At 55.6% G+C, this 18847-nt stretch overlaps 1 protein-coding gene across 5 annotated transcripts in view; it reads left to right on the forward strand.

The window, feature by feature from the left end:
* The window catches only part of EXD3 (exonuclease 3'-5' domain containing 3), a 76459-nt gene that overhangs the window by 4270 nt on the left and 53342 nt on the right, over positions 1-18847 (forward strand). For 2 of the 5 annotated variants that reach the window (XM_055330837.1, XM_055330864.1), the window contains exons 3-4: positions 7301-7411; positions 12804-12959. In XM_055330837.1, coding sequence (XP_055186812.1) covers positions 7375-7411; positions 12804-12959 — 193 coding nt within the window. In that variant the 5' untranslated portion in view covers positions 7301-7374. Of the gene's footprint in view, positions 1-7300; positions 7412-12803; positions 12960-18417; positions 18476-18847 lie in introns of those variants that run through there. The other 3 variants (XM_055330847.1, XM_055330856.1, XM_055330873.1) reach the window with 2 other exon arrangements.

Below are 18847 nucleotides of genomic sequence, written 5' to 3' on the forward strand. Positions count from 1 at the left end.
CCCTAGAAACCTTGAAGAGGAAAACCAGGACCAGGACGGCAGCCATGCAAACATGAAGCAGCTCAGGAGTCATTTTCTTTAAGGTTCAGAGTTGAGACTGTAAAACTGGGAAAGTTTTAACACAATCCTGCAGGATCCCTGGTGGTCAGGGGCCTGTAGGAGTCTGGCCTATGGGCACCAGAGACCTCTTCACCACTCCTCTGCTCTCACAAACCTAAGCCACTGCCAGTTACTTGCCTCTCAGTGTCAAATGGAAAAGCATGTTGCCACTGGTCCCTGAGCTCCTTTCTACATGCGGCCCTTGCAAGGGGGTATCTGGGCCAGGATTGGAAAGTAGGAACAAAGACAGTCCCACCGCCATCCGCGGGCCCTGCACTGTGGCCATTTTGAGGGCCAGGGCCCATCTCTGGAGGCAGGAAGGGGACAGGATGAGCGCCCTGGAGCACACCTGCAGGGTCACGTCATGGCCGACAAATCCAGTACAACAGCCTGTGGAAAAGGGAAGAGCGTATGTTACATGAAATGAATGAGCAAGTGGATGACACCTTGAGACAAGCAGGGGTGAGTCCTGAGACCGAAGGTTCAGGGTCCTGTCCAAGGAGCCCCCCAGGGAAAGTACGAATCGTTTAGAGGACAGAGAACCCAGCCTACGCAGCAGCTCTGGAGGTCAGAAGGAAGCCAGATATCCAAGGGCCGTTATGACGAAGAGGAAGGCACAGAAGCCCATATTTAGTCAAAAAGGAAGAAAATCATGCCTAAAAAAGTAAAAAACAAATGGAAGATACTAAAGGGAAGAAGCGAGAGTTCATGAAGAAAAAAGCCTGGGATGCCTGGGTAGCTCAGCGGTTGAATGCCTTTCTTCTACTCAGAGCGTGATCCTGAGGTCCTGGGATCAAGTCCCACATAAGGCTCCCTGCATGGAGCTTGCTTCTCCCTCTGTCTGTGTCTCTGCCTCTCTGTATCTCTCGTGAATAAATAAAATCTTTTAAAAAGAGAGAGAGAGAGAGAGAGAGAAAAGCCTAAGTAAGTAAATCAGAAAGTAAAAATTAGTAAGACCCAAAACAAATTCTTAAAAAGACTAGTGAAATAAATTTCTGACAAGACTAAAGAAAGAGAAGAGAAGTAAACAAGGCTCCGCATGAATGAGAGGAGAAGCACACCTGTGCCACATCCACACCAATACTGGGGTCATAAGTGGGGAAAACCTCGAGAAACTGATGACCTCCAGCAATCCAATCTGCCTAGACCCGAAAGGAAGCAGGCAATGAAAGACCCAGCAGGCTGTGAGCCCTGCCTTGTGGGCCTTGGGCCAGCAGCCCAGCTGTGCACAGGTGCATAGGTGTGCATTCACAGCCACACAGGCGCTCTGGCTTGGACACAGGCCCCCGGCCTAGCTGAGCCCAGAGACCCCACACAGGACCACACAGCCACGCCGCCTCCAGTTCCTGACCCCTGACCTTGCATGGGACGGTAAACATTATTCTGCTCTGAGCCACCGGGTTTGGCGGCAGCACATGACATGGGAGGCTCATGCCATCAGGTGGACCACAGGGCAGAACTGGGGCCCTGGGGGCCCTGGAGAGATGGCTCCACTGCAGAGGGCACCTGGTGTCCAGTGGGCAGGGGCCACCTCCCGTATGGCCTGGGGTGGGGGAACCAGCTGGCAGGTGCCCTATCTCCTTTCCAAAGCTAAGTTTTCCTCGTAGTTTCACTTTTGTTTTAAGGATTTGAAAAGTGCGTTTATTGAGAGAGAGTGTGCCTGAGTGTAAGTGGGAGGGAGAGACACAAGCAGGCTCCCGCTGAGCCAGAGCCCAGCGTGGAGCTTGATCCCACGACCCCAAGGTCACGACCTGAGCCAAAACCAAGAGTCCACCGCTTAACCAAAGGTGACACTTGGGCCCCCTGATTTTAACTTTTAAGATATCATTTGTGGTTTTCTTTTTTTTTTTTTTTAATTTTTTTAAAAATTTTTATTTATTTATGATAGTCACACAGAATGAGAGAGAGAGGTAGAGACACAGGCAGAGGGAGAAGCAGGCTCCATGCACCGGGAGCCCGACGTGGGATTCGATCCCGGGTCTCCAGGATCGTACCCTGGGCCAAAGGCAGGCGCTAAACCGCTGCGCCACCCAGGGATCCCTGTGGTTTTCTTTTTTGTGTGTAAATACAAAGTGGAGTGTGTATGTTGTATCATATTTAGCAAATACAAAAAAAAAGAGAAAGAAATAGAAAGGAGGGGTGGGCTGCACCCCCAGTGCCTGCGTGTCCTCCTGGCCTGTGTTTGGTCTGGCGCCCCTGGGTCGGGCGTCCTGTGGCACACGCCATAGCACTGTGCTCACGTAAATACAGCCATCTGCTACATGGTGAGGTTGTTTCTTCCTACGACATTGAATGTTTTTGTACAATATCATTTTTAAGTAGCGATTCATCATTCCCAGGGTTCCCAGCCCATACTGGCAGGAGGCCCTCAGAGGGGCAGCCCCCCCCCCCCGTGCCCCTGCTGCAGCCTGCACCTGGTGGGAAGGGTCCCTGCAGGGCCTGTTGGGTGAGACCCCAGGCAGAACGCAGGAGGCCGGTTCCTCCCTGGGCTGCAGCTGCAGGGCTGAAGCCAACTCAGTGAACCAGAGCAGCCCTGACCATGTGCACACTGCTGCGTGCTTGCAGAAAGCCTGCATGGCCAGCAGGAAAGCAGCAGTGTGAGCCCCTCCCACAGCTCCTCCAGACACCCCCCCCCACGTGGTTACTTGCCTGTGTTTTAAATTGTTAATTTTTAAAGAAAGGAATGACTCTTGAGTTAAATCAGTAAGTTAAAAATCTCTCCCACTAGGATGGATAAGACAGAAAAGGCAGAGACACCAGCATGTGTTGGCAAGAATGTGCAGAAATCAGGACCTCTGTGCTCTGTGGGGGAAGCTGGGGGAAGCAGCTCCTCACAGGCAAAACACAGTTGCTTGGCCTAGCTCAGCCCAGCTCTGGCGTCCACAGAGAATCAGCAGCAGGCACCTATGTGGGCACCGTGCCGACATCGGCAGCAGCACAGGCAGAAATCGCCCAGGTGACTGTGGCCTGTCTGTACCGCAGAACATTATCCAGCCACGGAAGGGGAGGGGTGCCAGCATGTGCTGCACCGTGGTTTGGCCCCAACAACTGCAAACTGGGTGACATGTCTTGGTGCGTGTCCAATGCTGGCCAGCCCCCGGAGACAGCATGGATTTGGGTGGGGGAGCGACTGCTGATGGCTCCAGGGTGATCCTGTTGCGTGGAAAATGTGCCAGGATGAGGCGAGTGTAATGATCTCTTGAACCTAAATGTACTAAAAACGCTGACTTGTGTGCTTTGAAAGAGTAGGTTTTATGCTATATTATATATCATTAAAGCTTTTAAAAAATCCCTGAGATGTGGATGCAGACATTTAATTTGGCCTGAAAACCAATGGAAACAGCTTTCCAATTAGTGTTCTCCTTTCACCGAAGAGACATCAGCAGCCCCTGTTTTCGGGATTCAGGCCGTGCACCCCCCGTGTGTGGGGTGGCCACCCAGCCCCACCTGCATTTGGAATTTGGGGACAGCACAGTGAGTCCCTGATGCTGTTGTGTGGAGCAGGGCTGCGGCCTGGCTCTGTGCCTGTCATGCTGTGTGGGTCTAGGCGTGGCATCTCTGCTGGGGCACCTACAGGCCGTTCTGCTGTCTGCCCCAGTGCTTTCTCAGTCCAGACCAGGGCACCCAGCAGAGATAGGTGAACCACATGTGTAATCTTAAGTTTTGTGGTATGAACACTAAAAATATAAAAGGAGAAGATGAGGTGCAGCTGGCTGGCTCGGTCAGTAGAGTGTGCGTCTCTTCATCTCTAGGTCATGAGTTCAAGCTGCTGGGCAGGCATAGAGCTTGCTTTTAAAGTAAAAAAAAAAAAAAAAAGCAAAGTTAATTTAATTTATTTTTTAAAAAGATTTTATTTATTTATTCATGAGAGACCCAGAGAGAGAGGCAGAGGTGGGGAGAAGCAGGCTCCCTGGGATGTGGGACTCGATCCCAGGACCCCAGGATCATGCCCTGAGCTGAAGGCAGACACTCAACTGCTGAGCCCCCCAGGCATCCCGGCAAAGTTCATTTTAATTCTATATTCTAACTCCAGTCTTCCCTGGATATCACCATTTCCACCTGTGATGATATAAGAAGTCAGTGTTGAGGCCTCTTATGCTATTAACCAAGGTACGTCTTGCACTTAAAGCAGGAGGAGGCTGGCGGGGGGCTGGGCAGTGCAGGGCCAGGAGGGGACAGTCCCCCAGAGAGGGTGATGGCATCTGCAGCTCTGCAGCTGGCGCTGATCCCATGCCCTCTAACCCAGCTCCACCGTGTTCTTGCCGCGGGCGTCGTCAGTAAGGGGGTGACAGCATCCTGAAGGCCCAGCGGGCTGGGAGCACACGTGGGACCTAGGGAGGTCTCATCTCTCAGAAGGGCCCCAGCTCATGGTGAGGCAGCTTCGGGGGTGCAGCATGGGAGCTGGCAAGCCCATCATCACCCCGAGATGGGGGTGCAGCATGGGAGCTGGCAAGCCCATCATCACCCCGAGATGAAGGGCCTAGGGTCCACCTGCAGGGTTCACACAGCAGGCACCTTGGTTAACCATGGTGTGTGCTGCGGCCTGCTGTCCTGGACAGACGGATGGACAGACGGATAGTCAGAGGGCAGAGCACCGGCCCGCTGCCTACACTGGGTTTCTCGGCCACAATGCAGCTTCTTTCGAGGTCCTTTAATTTCCACCTTTCTGGGTTATTCAGACGGCAGCTTTAGGTCAGGAGACACCGGGAAGTGTCCGTGGCACACTGCTGGTCCTGAGCCAGGAGCCTGGTGGGGAGACCCTGGGACTGAAGGATGTGCTGGGCCCACACTGCCTTGCCTCAGTGGCACTGAGGGGTGAGCCAGGTCACAGCCGGGCCAGGCATGCGTGTGGTTCCCGTGCCTTCACTTACCACACACTGCCCACTTTGCCGTGCTGCTGGCCCAGGACCCCTGCTGGTGCCCGGGGCGGGGGGGGGGGGCTCTCTCTGAAGGGGGTGATGCCCCTGGGAGGGTGACCCTGCTCAGGTGCCCGCCCTGGCTGGGGCTGGTTGAATGACTGGCTTTCAGGAGGTCTTAGGTCAGGCTTGGTCAGGGTGCCGAGCGGCAAGGCTGGGCTGGCTGGGCCATCAAGGGCCCAGCAGTGTCCGAAACTTCCTGCAAATGCTGAGTGGGCCAAGTCGACTTTGAAAGTAAAATAGCTGGTTATTTTAGCCACAGAATGGCTTGACTTGAGGATGGCGCGGGAATAGTGCTCAGGACGCACAAGTTGTGGCGAAGCCTAGAAAGTAGAACAGGGAGGACGTTGCCAGCTGCTGCCTCAGTGGGGCTTCTCAAGTCCCTGGGAAGAGAGCTGGGTTCCCCCGGTGGGGCTGTGGCTACCATATGAGAGGGCTGGGAGCGCCCCCTGCTGGTCCTCTGTGGCCCCATGTACCCTTGAGGCTTCCTGGGGGGGGGCGGGTCACCCCACTGGGCGCCCAGGTAAGCTCCAGGGGCTGGGGGGTTGCCTGGCTGCACCTCCTGCAGGTGGTTTTGCCATGGGGCCTCAGCGGGGGGCTGGGCCCCTGAGGCAGACGTTCTGATGTGTCGATCTGTTGGTTCCCAGTGGGAATGTGTCCTGACGCCTAAAAGAGTTGCACATGTTGACTGTTTTAAGTGGAGGTTCCGAAGTTGCCAGGAGGCACTCACCGTCGCAGGCTCTGGAAGGCTGGGCAGCCCTGGCAGGGCTTGCAGGCCCCGATCCACATTTTCAGCTAAAGACAACTTGGACCCCACATGACTTTTTTTGCTTTAAAGTGAGGTCAGGGGCAGCCCCTGTGACACAGCGGTTTAGGGCTGCCTGCAGCCCAGGTTGTGATCCTGGAGACCCTGGATGGAGTCCCACGTCGGGCTCTCTGCATGGAGCCTGCTTCTACCTCTGCCTGTGTCTCTGCCTCTCTCTCTCTCTGTGTGTGTGTGTCTCTATGAATAAATAAATAAATAAATCTTAAAAAAAATAAAGTGAGGTCAAGTAAAGCAGTTTGCTGCAGGGTGAACCAGACCTTGGTGGTACATAGGCTTCCCTGGGCCCCTGCCCCTGCCTGGGGGATTCGGATTCCAGGGTCCAGATGAAACACAGGTTGTGAAGGAGAGCTGCGTGGGGTTTGGTGGCCTCACCCTTGCCCGAGGAGGACAGTGGATCTGTGTGCCTGCCCCAGGGTTGGTCTGAGGACACAGCCCTCACCCACCACCAGCTTCCATGCTCCTCGGAGAAAAGGGGGAGGTAGCCTGTGGCCTCTCTTGGAACGGTAGGGGCATCTTGGAACGAGAGCCATGGGGTTATCTGCCTCCGTCCTGAGCTGACCAGCATTGCGGTGGCTGCCATGCAGAGATCATGGGGGCCATGCAGTTGGTCCGGGACTCCACGTGGGGAGAGCCTGGCCCCAAGGGGAGAATAGACTGCAGGGCAGGGCTCCTCTCATGCTGACCTGGTGTGAAGGGCTCAATGCCCTGCACTGACATTGCTCATCATTAGGATTAGGATTCTGATCAAATGGGGGTGGCCTGGGGCGCTGGCTTTGCTGGAGGGAGAGCTGTAGATGGGCTGTCCGCAGCCTCCCCTGGAGACCCTTCAGCAGCCCCTCTGTGGCCTGCTGCCCTGGGGAGCATAGGGAGCCGCCTGCAGTAGGACCCAGAGACGAGGCCGGGAGGAGGAGCCACCACGTGGCCCTTGGTGATCCCTGCAGGACCTGGTGCTTGGCCCTTTTCCTTGGATGGGAGACACCCGAGGAGCTCCCACCCTTACTTCAACTCCTCGCTCTTCCCCACCCCAGCCCTCTGTCCAGGGATGCGGGCCCCACATGCGTTCCAGGAGCTCACTGCCCGTGGTGGGTCTGTGGATGGACCCTGCCTGAGAGACGGTTCTGGACACATGTAGCACGCTGTGAACTGTCAGGGGCTCCAGAAACATTCGACAGTGGTGCTGACAGTGTGTAGCAGGCCCAGCCAGCACTTTGGCTTGCTGAGGCTTGCAGGCCGCCGAAGGTGACCTCGCGAGGAACGGGGTCTGAATGAGGTGTGTCTGCTGGGGCAAAGGAATGACCGGAGGAGAAAACGGGCGGGGCTCCCGGTGGCTCCCGGGACAGGGGGACCCCAGGGACCTGGGGTGTGTCCTGTTTGCCCTGTTGGGGACCCTCTGGTGGGCCTCGAGGGTCTCCTCAGCATGGCCCTCCAGGGGACTTGTGACATTGGACTGCCCCCTCAGGACCCCAGGAAAGGGCCAGCAGTAAACAAACAGCGGGACACATTGATACTGGACCTGGTGGGCATCTGTGAGCAATGAAAGTGGCTCATCTGCTACGTGTGGGACCAGCAGGTAAGGACAGTCCACTCACTCCAGCTCCTGGCCCTCCCCCTGAAAGCCCGCCCCACTACCTGTGTGCCTTGGGGGCCTGCCTCAAGCTCCCAGTGTGGGGGTGCCCGAGTCTCTGTCTGGGGGGCATGTCTTTGGGTGGGGCAGTGATAAGGAGGGTCCTGGGCAGGGCCAGGTATGGGCAAGGCCAAGTGGGGTTAGGCACAGGGGTGGGGGGTGCTGGTAGGAGATGGGTAGGGGTGGGTCCATGGTCATGGTGGGTCCATGGGTAGGGGTGAGTCCATGGTCACGGTGGGGCAGGGGCAGTGGTGGCCAGGCCAAGGGTAGTCCAGGGGCCCTGGGGAAGCTTTGGTTGCCCAGCTGGAGCACCTGGTTCTAAGGCAATCGTCATGTGTGACATTTATCAGCCACTTGAGCTACTCAGAAAGTGTAAGAAAACACTTGTGACTTCAGAGCAAGATCCTGGAGGAGACCCTCAACGAAGAGAAATTATGATTTTCTACATTAAAACAGGAGTTATGCCTAAAGCATCTCCCCTCTGCCCTTCTGTGTCTTGAGTTAGGAGACAGGAGTTTGTTATCAGGAGCGTGCTGGGCATGCTGGGTCTGCAGTGATGACACATGGGCTCCGAAATGCGCGAGGGCAGAAGCGGGGTAGGAATGCTGACCCTGACCAGACGTCTCTGCAGAGAGACAGGCGCCCAGGGTGACGGGGAGGATGACCAGAAGGGTAACGTGCTGTGACTGTAGCTTTTTATAATTTGTGTGAATTTTTCAAAGTTTGCAAATTTATGTCATATTCCGAATGTCCTACAATATGCGCGATTGCCTTAGTAAACAGTAAAAAGTCAACTGAAAGCACATCAAAGTGAACAGTGGTGGAAGGAAAGAGCTGGGGGAAAACTCTGGTCTCGTCCCAGTGGAGCCTGCTTCCTCGCCTGTAAAAGGAATGTCAGCCCTCCGCTCTCCTGCAGGGTTGGAGCTGGGTGCCCCTGCCCCTCAGCCCCTTCCCCATAGAACCAGAGCACCAGCACCACTGCCATCCTGGAAAAGGACCAGCAGGTGTCCGGGCCCCCGTTGTGGCCGAATTGTGCCTCCAGAAACATTCACACGGTGAAGCCCTAACCCTCAGCTCCTCAGACTGTGATCGTATTTGGAGATGGGGTCTTTCCAGAGGTGATTCGGGTGGAATGAGGCCACTAGGATGGGCCCTAATCCAATCTGACTGGTGCCCCTTATGATGAAGAGATGGGGAGCCATCTGGGGGAGGACGGCCGTCTGCATATCAAGGAGAGAGGCCTCTGGAGGAACCAGCGCTGCCAGCACCTGGGTATTTGACTTACAGTGTCCAGAACTGCGAGAAGTCATGTTTTTATTGTTTTACCCTCCCATCTGTGCTGCTTTGCTTTGGCCATCACAGCCTCCCACCCTGGCCTGCAGGCTCAGGCTCTGGATGTTGTGGGGCTGCAGTGCCCTGTGGGGAGCACCCCTCATGTGGTCCCATCTCTTCCTTCCTGGTGAGGAGCCCAGGCTGAGCATGCAGGCATCTGAGCTGCGGTGGAGGAGTTGTGTGCACCTCTGGGCAGCGAGGGGGTGCGAGGGGAACACCAGGAACAGGGCTGGCCAACCACACTGGGGGTGTCAGTGCAGCAATCCTCAGGAAATGAGTGAGAGAGATGCAGCAGCACAGTGAGCGGAACATGTGCTCCGCTGAAGTGGGCTTACGCTAGGAGGCACAGGCACGGGCCCAGGACCACTGAGACTGGCTGCTGGCCTCTTGTCCCCACCTCACTTAACACCCACTAAAGTGACAGCAAAGGCATTTTAAAAAGACAGTTTTGCCTTTTTAAAAGGCAAAAATACTTCAGGGCAAAGAGGTGAAAAGACCCGTGGAGATGGAAAACAGCTGCCAAGTGTGGCTGTTCAGCAGCCTGACGACACCGAAGCCTGGGGCAGAAGGGTGGCCCTCAGCCTGGCCACAGTGCTCAGGGAGCCTCCGGGCTGGAAATAGGGTCTCAGGACGTTTTTAGGGAGAGGGGTCAGCCCCCGACCCTCTGGGAACCTGGGTCATGGCAGCCCCGTGCCCGCCTGCAGGTGTGGATGGGAGCATCTCTTTCCAACAGTTAGTCCAAGAGAAGAGACCTTCCGGGCCCCCAGTTACAGGGAGGCTGGCCATCGCCAAGGCTGCCCCCTGCTCAGTCCCTAAGCAGCAGGCCAGCACCTCACTCCTGAATATGAGCAGCAGTCTCCAGACACTTAAGCAAAGCTCCTGAGAGGAAAGACTCGCCGGGTGAGCAGGAAAGAGGGTGTTGATACGGAAGAATGTGTAGAAAAACAAAGACTGAGTCATGAGGTCCCCTGGGGTGAAGGGAGAAAGAGCTCTTGATTAATGAAACTTTGATAGCAGAAATGAATAATTCAGTGAACATTTTGCAAAATAGAGTTAAGGAAATCTCTCCCAAAGACAGAGACGTGGCAAGATAAGAAAATCAGAGATTCTTCCAGGAAGCCCCACATCTCAGTAAGAGGACTGACCCCACAGAATGGAGAACTGGAGGCCAGCGCATAATCGAGGAAAATAAGACAGGTCCCAGAGCCGAAGGGCAGAAGGGCACCCAGTGCCCACCCACCCATCCTCCTGAGCCCCTGGATGCTGTTAGGGGAAGGCCCTTCAGGAGGAGACCAGCTTCCTACATGCAACTGGGAGTCATGTGGCTTCAGACTCCGGGCACTGCACAGGGTGGGAGAAGACAGTGTTGGACTCTTGGTATCATGTCTCTGGGGGGTGGCTTCTCACCTCCAGCCAGACACAGCCGAGCATCCAGCTGAGAGCTAGTGCCAGTGAAGACTTTCCCAGACAACCCAGGATTTGTTCACTGTTCTCCCTTTGTGATTCTTATCAGGAAGGTTCTAGAATAGGAGGGACACAGAAAGGTGAGGACTTGAAAGTAAAGGAATGCAGGATCACCCAGGAGGGAAAAGAGGACAGGAGTCCCGGGGGGAAGCTGTGCCACAGGGCTGGAGGGTGGCTGTTCAGATGGAGGCAGGAGGACACAGGCCTGAGGAGAGGTGTCGTGAGGAACAGGAGAGTAAATGCACAGAGATGTTGCAACACTGGTGGGTCCCATCAGTGGTGGCAATGCCGTGGAACAGCCACCAGTGAAGTGGGGTCATGTGTCCTTTGGCCTACCCTGCTCCCCCATTCTTTACATAGGATCCTTTCTCTCTCTCTCTCTCTCTCTCTCTTTAAGATTTCATTTATTTATTCATGAGAGAGAGAAAGAGGCAGAGACACAGGCAGAGGGAGAAGCAGGCTCCATGCAGGAAGCCTGATGCGGGACTTGATCCCAGGTCTCCAGGATCACACCCTGGACTGAAGGTGGCGCTAAACCACTGAGCCACCCAGGCTATCCAGGATCCTTTCTCTTGATCTGTCTTCAGGTTCCCCGATTCACCTGCCATTTCCAATCCACCATCCAGCCTGGTCAATGAATTTTTCATTTCCGTTATTGTACTTTTTACTGGAGAATTACCATGTGGTTCTTTTGTATAGTTTCAGATAATTTCCATTTTCTCTTATCTGTTTACTCATTAAGAACATGTTTTCGTTTACTTTTTTGGGGCGTGTTTTCCATTTGTTTTTCACACTTATGACAGTTGTGTTTGTCCCTGATAAATCCCACATCTGAGCCACTTGGAGTTGGATTCTATTAACTGTTTTTTTTTTTTCTCCTTGATTATGGGTCATATTTTCCTGTTTCTTGGTGGATCTTATGATTTTTATATTATGTACAGAGCATTGAATGATGCATTGTAGCAACTCTGGATTCTGTTATTATCTTCCTATGAATAATGTTGACTTTTGTTCTAGTAGGCAGTTAATTCCTAGCTGGTTACCTTTGATCAGGTGAGCACGGCTTGACATTTCATGAGGGTGGATCTTTAGCTTGGTGGCCTCAACCTACAAAGGGCCCCCGTGTTGATTTTATTGGAGCTTGGGTATCTTGGCAGGGCAGGTTGAGAGTGGGGCTTACTCTTGGCATTTCCCTAAGGTCTGGCCTTCCTGGAGTCCCAGCTGGATGGGGCAGTGTTGCCTGGGCTGGAGTCTTGTATGTCCTGCACAGCTTGACCACAGGTGTTTCTGTTGCAGTCTCAGTGCCACAACAACCATTTCTGGGAGCCCTGGGGACCCTGTGTTGCTCATAACACCTCTGGCTGTTCCAGTCGCCCCTCTTGCCAGGGCCCTGCTCCACAGGGGTGCATATTGCCCCCTTGCCCTGGTGGAAGGCTGTGCTCTCTGGACTCCAGATCAGTGGTCTTGATGGGGACACGGCCTCTGGATGGGAGCCATCATCCTAGGGCCCCCTGGGCACTGTTGTCCCATCAGGAAGCACCACTATGTGTTGCCTGCTATCTAGAAGTCAGTGGCTAAAACATGTTGTCCCGTTGATGTTGTCTGTAGTGAGAGGACCGGCCCTGCATCTCCCACATAGCCAGAGCAGATGTCTGGAGCAAACTCAGCAAGACAAGAAAAATACCCACAGTCTACCCATGGCTCAGCTGTGGGCCATATTTACAGTTACGCTCATGTCTGCTGTAAATACTGAGCCACAGCAAGACTCCCACACAGCTGTCTCTGGAGGTTGTGGGTAATGCAGGCAGACTGGGGTGTGATAGTGAATTCTTACCTTGAAGTTGGTCAGTCACAGGAAGGACTGGAAACTGAAGAAATAACCACAGCAGCATATTATTTAGAAACGTGAACATAGTGCGTCTGGAGGCTCAGGAAGTGAAGCGTCAGGTCATGATCCTGGGGTCCTGGGATCGAGCCCCGCACGGGCTCCCTGCTCATCAGGGAGGCTGCCTCTCCCTCTCCCTCTGTCACTGCTCCTGCTTGTGTGCTCGCTTGCTCTCTCTCTCTCTCAAATAAATACATAAAATATGTTTTTAAAATAAGAAATATGAATGTAAACATCTGCAGGGACAGCTGAAAAGTCTCCTGGGAATGGTTGCCTCTGGAGGAGTTTCAAGGAAGGAAGCTGAGCAGCTCTTGCCTTCTGTGCCTGTGTGAGGATTTGGGGTCACACAGGAGGCTCCATGTGTCTTACTCAGATGCAAAGAAGACTGTGTATGTCTTTACAAGGCCCCATGTACACAGATTAAAGGAGGAGAAACAGAACAACCTCCGAACACAGAGCAGGGTGTTGTATAAAATAAATGTTCTCAGGAACCCTGCTGGCTGCTGGGTAGAGGAGCTTGGTGCCTGGTGGGTGTGCTTGTGTGGGTCAGCTCATGGGTCCTCTCAGGTCGGCCCGGGTACATGCACCGTGACAGGAGAACCCTGGGTGGGCTGTCCACCAGCATATGAGGGTTGTCTCATTGTTCCTCCCTACCAGATCCTCACTCGGGCTGCCTGTGGCCTCCCCTGGCCCCCCCTTTGAGGATGGACCCAGAAGGTGCTGATGGAGACCCCGTTGCTGGCAACCTCGCTGCCGATGGCACAGCTGGTGACCCTGGAGGCAACCCTGTTGGTAGCGAGTACCATTCTGTGGGTGAGTCTGTGCCCCCTTAAGGGCCTGAGTCCAGCTGGGCTGCATTTGGAAGGACTGGGTATGGGCTATGTGTGAGGAGCACCTGTGCATCCTGGCTGTGTCCAGAGTGTACATGGGGAGGGGGGTATCTGTGTATGGGCAACACGTGTGTGCACCAGGCAGGCACCATGTGGGGCTGGGGCATGTGGGGCCACCCAGGATATGTGCCAGCAGCTCTTGTGGTACAAGCTATCCCACAGTGGGCTGCCTGCTGGCCACTTGCCCAATGACTGCCAAGAGGACTGTCCTGGACAGGGGGACACAGGGAGGAGGGCAGAGACCACACTGAAGGGTGTCGGGACCGCTGGGAAGGATGGTGTTTCTGAGTCTGGCACTGCATGCACTGTCCCTGGGAGGCAGGCTGTGTCTGCAAAGCAGGGGCCCAAGAGCCCATGTGGCACTGCCCAGTGCCAAGGCCTGGAGCAGGCTGGTACAGGGCACAGGCCCTGGGTCCTGACCAGAAATGAAGGGTCTGTCTGGGCACAGAAACCCCCTTGGAGGAGAAGGGAGGCATTTTCACTTGGGGCCGTGGATGGGTCAGCAAGGAGCTGTTTCCTCATTCCTGCCCTGAGAATGGCCACTGGTGCTGGGTGACCATGGTCTCCCCGTGTTCTCCCCAGTGTTCCCTACCTCCTGGGTTGTCATGTCGGGGGTCAGCTCTGGCCATTAAGCCAGCCAGAGACACGACTGTAGAGGCTGGGTCTGGGGGTGCAGCCGGTACCCACAGGGGTCATAGGTGCACAGGGGATCTTGAGGCCCCTCCCTCTCTCAGGGCCTTACCCAGGACTGTATCTGCCCATCCCCTGGGGGCCACAGGTAGGAGGGGGCTTGTGTAGCCGCACTTCCTGACCTGCGGAGTCTGTGACCCTGAGAAATGAGCAGGGAGTGCTTGCAGTGAACCACAACCCCCACCCAGGACAGGCTTTGCCTCTGCTTGTCCCTAGATGTGCTCAGCAAGTCTTCCACATTGTTCCACATTTTATTCTGAAATGAGGTGCGTCATCTTTCTAAATTCCTGCTGTCAGTAGGATCCTGCCTTCCAGCACATTCCCTAACGTGCCCTGGGCTCAGCCACTCAGGGGACCCCGGTGTGTGGTGACATCGCCGACAAAGGAGGGAGCTTGCCTGTGTGGCCACCTGACTCCTTGTGACCTCCCAGGGCCAGCTGGACGCTGCAGGCACCAGAGCTGACAGCAGGTGGGGACTCAGTCCCAGAGGCTCATGACCTGCTGGAGGAAGCAAGACAGCAGGGCCTGTCATCCTACTTCCCCAACAGGGCGGCCCCAAGCGGGGAGCTGAGCCCACCTGCCTGTGGGGCCTGGATGCCGTGGGAGAGCCTCCGGGGGTTTCTGGGCAGCAGGGCTTGCACGTGGGGCCTGGAGGACTGCCCATTGTCCTCGCCTCCGTGCCCTGCTCAGGGAGGCCTCACCCCCTTGTGTCCTGATGGGGATCAGGGACTGGGGACCAGGAGGGGCAGGCAGGTGTGCTGGAGAGGGTGGCCCTGCCTTGCTGAGGAGCCTCATGCCCCCATCCCGGGGGGGCAGGATGCCCCCGACTGCCACAATGCACGTCACCACAGAGGGCCTGGGCTCCCGTGCTGGGTGGTGCTGTGGGATGTGCAGGCATGATGGGCTGGTGCCTTGGCCCCTCCTCAGGCCAACAGCCAAGGTGGGGACAGCCGTCCCGGGGGTGGGGGTGACACTGCCAGGACCCACAGACAAGGCCCTGCCCGAAGCAGCACGGTGGCAAGTGGGATCAGAGAGCAGTGCAGGGGCCTGTGTGGGCCAGAGGAGGCCACAGCCAGGACGGGGTCTCCACACAGACTATGTGGGTACGGGAGGCCTGGTGCCCTCCCTAGTTCAGCCACACCAGCCATGGTTCCAGAGACTTCTCCGCCCCAGCTCTACCTGTGAGAAACGCCCACGGTACTTACTGTATGTCTTCCACCCATGTCATGACAGGACACAGCAGGCAGCCGTGGCAGCCAGCAGCGTGGCTGCATTGTTTTCTGGGGTGCATCTGTCCATAAAGTGAGGTGTTGAGGCAGCTCAGGTGCTGTGCGTGAAGTGGGGTCTGTCTGTCCTGCCCACCCATCCCTATGTGTCTTGTCCTCCTGTCACCACCTTGGGAGCATCACGGGGCAGCCAGCAGCTCTCCGTGTCTGGTGGGCACCAAGGAAGCAGGACAGGAAGGGATGGAGCAGGGGGTAGGCTGCCCCCAGCCCCTCACAACTGGAGCCCCCAAGCTCCCAGCCACTCACGACTGGAGCCTCCAGCCCCCTGGCCCCTCATGGCTGGAGTGGGTGCAGGGACGGCCAGTGAGGCACACACAGCCTGGGCGGGGGGTGCAGGTGTGATGCCCGAGGCTGGGTCACTGTGCAATGTCCTCTGTACGCACAGCCCCCACCCCGCCCCAATAAAGAGTCCTGGGAGGGGTCAAGGGCCATCTATCTCAGGCCCTGCACCTGCTGTCTGGCTGTCTGCCAGCAGGCCCAAGGCATCAGGGCAGTGTTGGCTGTGAACTTGGTGCTGCCCAGCCCTGGGCCCGGATGGCAAGGTGGGGGCCACAACAGGCCGTGGGCATGACCCATGTCCATCCTATAGACCAGGCTCCTACCCGGACTCCTGCCTGAATCTGTGGGTCAGGGCAGCAGGGACCCAGGCCCTCCTGGTCCTGCGCGGGACCCTGCAGAGTGACTCTTAGCATATCTGTTCCTTCAGACAAATGCCTCCCAATGCCCTCCCTGTCTGTGTCTTCAGGGGGCGTCAGTTCGGGAGCCTCCCCTCAGCTTAGAGGACCACCCTGCCCACAACCCGCACCCACCCACATCACCCTGCCCACTCACACCTGCCTCAGGTCCCCTCCAGCTGCGCCTAGGGCTCCCAGGTGTCTCCCTGAGGCCCCTCGAGCTGTTGACTGGGATTGGGTGTACACTGTCCTAAGCTCACTGGGAAGCACCCAGCAAAGCCAGTGTGGTCACTGCCCCGGAGGGATGGACAGTGGCCTCTTGGCCAGTGTGGGGGACCTGTCCTGGCTGTGGGGGAAGCAGCTGCGTGCAGGGCTGTCCCCTTAAATGCTGGAGGCAGAACGGGGCGCTGTCCTCTCTGAACCTGTCCATGATGTGCCAGTCTCCTGCAGGGTCCTTTCCACAGGTGGGAGTCTTTTTGTGAGAGTGTTTTTTGGGAGACCTCTCCACCCAAAGTCATCAAGATACTGTCCCAAAGGCTCAGTTTATGTGTTTCCCACACTCAGCTGTGGGGCTGAGGGTGCGTTTTCCATGGGTGTGAGGCGGGGGATGCTTCAGCATGCTCAGCGGGGACACAGGGTGCCGGTGCCACAGGGCTATCCAAGGCGTGCCCACCTCAGGCTGGGGGCGGTGACGTGGGTCAGATCCATCCTCTCCAGGCTGGTGCCATGCTGGGTGGGGGTCTTGCTTCACTGCGACTTCGGGCAGATTGTTAGGTACATGGACACACACACACCACCTGACCACCTGTGGGACAGGTGACAACCGCTTTTCTTGTGTGGGGAGGGCCTTCCTGCATTATTGGGTCTCTTAATTTTTTTATCAGTGTTTATTTTTTTTTAAAGATTTTATTTATTTATTCATGAGAAACACAGAGAGAGAGAGAGAGAGAGAGAGAGAGAGAGAGAGAGTCAGAGACACAGGCAGAGGGAGAAGCAGGCTCCATGCAGGGAGCCTGATGTCAGACTCAATCCCAGGTCTCCAAAATCACGCCCTGGACTGAAGGCAGACACTCAACCACTGAGCCACGCGGGGATCCCCTTTATATCAGTGTTTTATGGTTTTGTGGGGTTTTTTGCATGAATTTATTTTATTAGATTTATCCAATCTAACATTTGAGCCACCCGGGGATCCCCTTTATATCAGTGTTTCATGGTTTTGTGGGGTTTTTTTTGCATGAATTTCTTTTATTTAGATTTATCCAATCTAAAATTTGAATAATATCCAAAATTTGAATTTGGGGAGCATCTGGGGGCTCAGTGTCTGTGTTTGGCTCGGGTCATTGTCCCGAGGTCATGGGATCAAGTCCCATGTCAGGGCCCCCTGCTTAGTGGGGAGTCTCCTTTTCCTTTTCCCTCCCCCCTCTGCCACTCCCCCTGCTTGTGCACATGCTCTTTCTTTCTCTCTGTCTCTCGGATGAATCAATAAAATCTTTTAAAAAAAGACATTAGTTTTTTTGTGCTATTCTGTTTTTAATGTTTATTTGTTGGTTGCTGGCCTTGTGTGGGGTGGTGTCCACTCTAGAACAAGCCTGATGTGTAATCCTCATGCCTTCTCTCTATTCATTGATCTTTAGTGAAAGTGTAGGGGAGGTGTAGAGGGGGAGAATCTCAAGCAGGCTCTGCACTGAACGTGGAGCCCAACCTGGGGCTGGATGTCACAACCTGAGACCATGATCTGAGTTGAAATCAAGAGTCAGGGCAGCCCCGGTGGTGCAGCGGTTTGGCGCCGCCTGCAGCCCGGGGTGTGGTCCTGGAGACCCGGGATCTAGTCCCACATCGGGCTCCCTGCACGGAGCCTGCTTCTCCCTCTGCCTGTGTCTCTGCCTCTCTCTCTGTGTGTGTCTATGAATAAATAAATAAACTCTTAAAAATTAAAAAAAAAAAAGAACTCAAGAGTCAGACGCTCAACTGACTGGGCACCCCTAATACCTCCTCTTTTGATTCTTCACAACTTTGCAAAAAATTATGTTTTGAGTGGCGATGTTTTTATTTTCTTGTTTTGATTTCTAAAGACTTATTTTTTTCTAGAGCAGTTTTAGGTTTTATAGCAGAATCTGGGAGGTACAGCGATTTCTCACATCCAACACACATGGCCTCTTGCATGGCACATCCTCACGAAGCCCTGCTGGCATGCGGGCACCCAGAGCCCCCACTTGGACGTCGGGGCTGTGTCAGGGTGCCCTCTGGACTGGGGCAGGGTGGGCATGTGTCCACTGGGGCAGCCCCACTCAGACAGCTCACAGCCTCCTCTTCCAAGATGTCTCGGGGCCAGGGCCTTGCCACCTGTGCCTGTGCTGACAGCTTCCTCCTCTCCGTGCCTTCTCCTGGCCTGACCACTCCTCTCTCCTTAGCGCCAAGTCATGTATCATGTACAGGCAGACCGGAGTGAGGAAGGCTCCAGATGTCAGCCTTGCCTGCTCCTTCCCACTGCCTGTGCCCCAGCCCTGGGAATGCTTTCAGCTAAGCACGTTTCCTACAAACATCTTCCTTTCTGGCCAATGAGATCGCCTCTATTCCTAATTTGCAGACTTGTTTCTTAAACCACCAACAGAAATTACTTGCGTGAAGTGCTTGTTCTGCATCTCCTGCAAGGCACATGTGGTTTCCCTTTGTTCCGTCCATGAATGCCGCCGAGGCCCCGGCTGCCCTGGGATGCATCCCATGTGTCGCTCACTTGCCCCTGCTGCACATGGAGTCTCACTCTGGCGGTCCATGTCTTCCCCAGCTAGGTCCAGCTATCCCCACCTATCTGGCTACATCTGGTCTCCTGCCTGAGCCCCGTGGGTCCCAATGCTTGGTGGATGGGCAGGTGAAGCCCCTGGGCCCCTGAGCCCCCAGATGTGACCCAGGGCACCTCTTGGGGACCTCCCCTCCCCCAGCTCGTGGGCCCATCCGGGCCCTACTCTGCTGTCTGCTGTGTGAGGGTCACGGCTGGGGTCCTGAGGGAGACCTGAGTGCCAGGGCTTGTCCACATCCCCGGAGCTGCACACACAGCAGGCTCTGTCCACTCCAGGCTCACCTGGCAGCCCCACCGGGCCTGCTCTGTAACATCCCGGGGGCAGCAGGACCTACTGGACGAGGAGGGGTTCCTGCAGTCCTGG

The sequence above is a fragment of the Nyctereutes procyonoides genome, unplaced genomic scaffold (genome assembly GCF_905146905.1).
Source record: "Nyctereutes procyonoides isolate TBG_1078 unplaced genomic scaffold, NYPRO_anot_genome, whole genome shotgun sequence".
NCBI classification, from domain to species: Eukaryota; Metazoa; Chordata; class Mammalia; order Carnivora; family Canidae; genus Nyctereutes; species Nyctereutes procyonoides.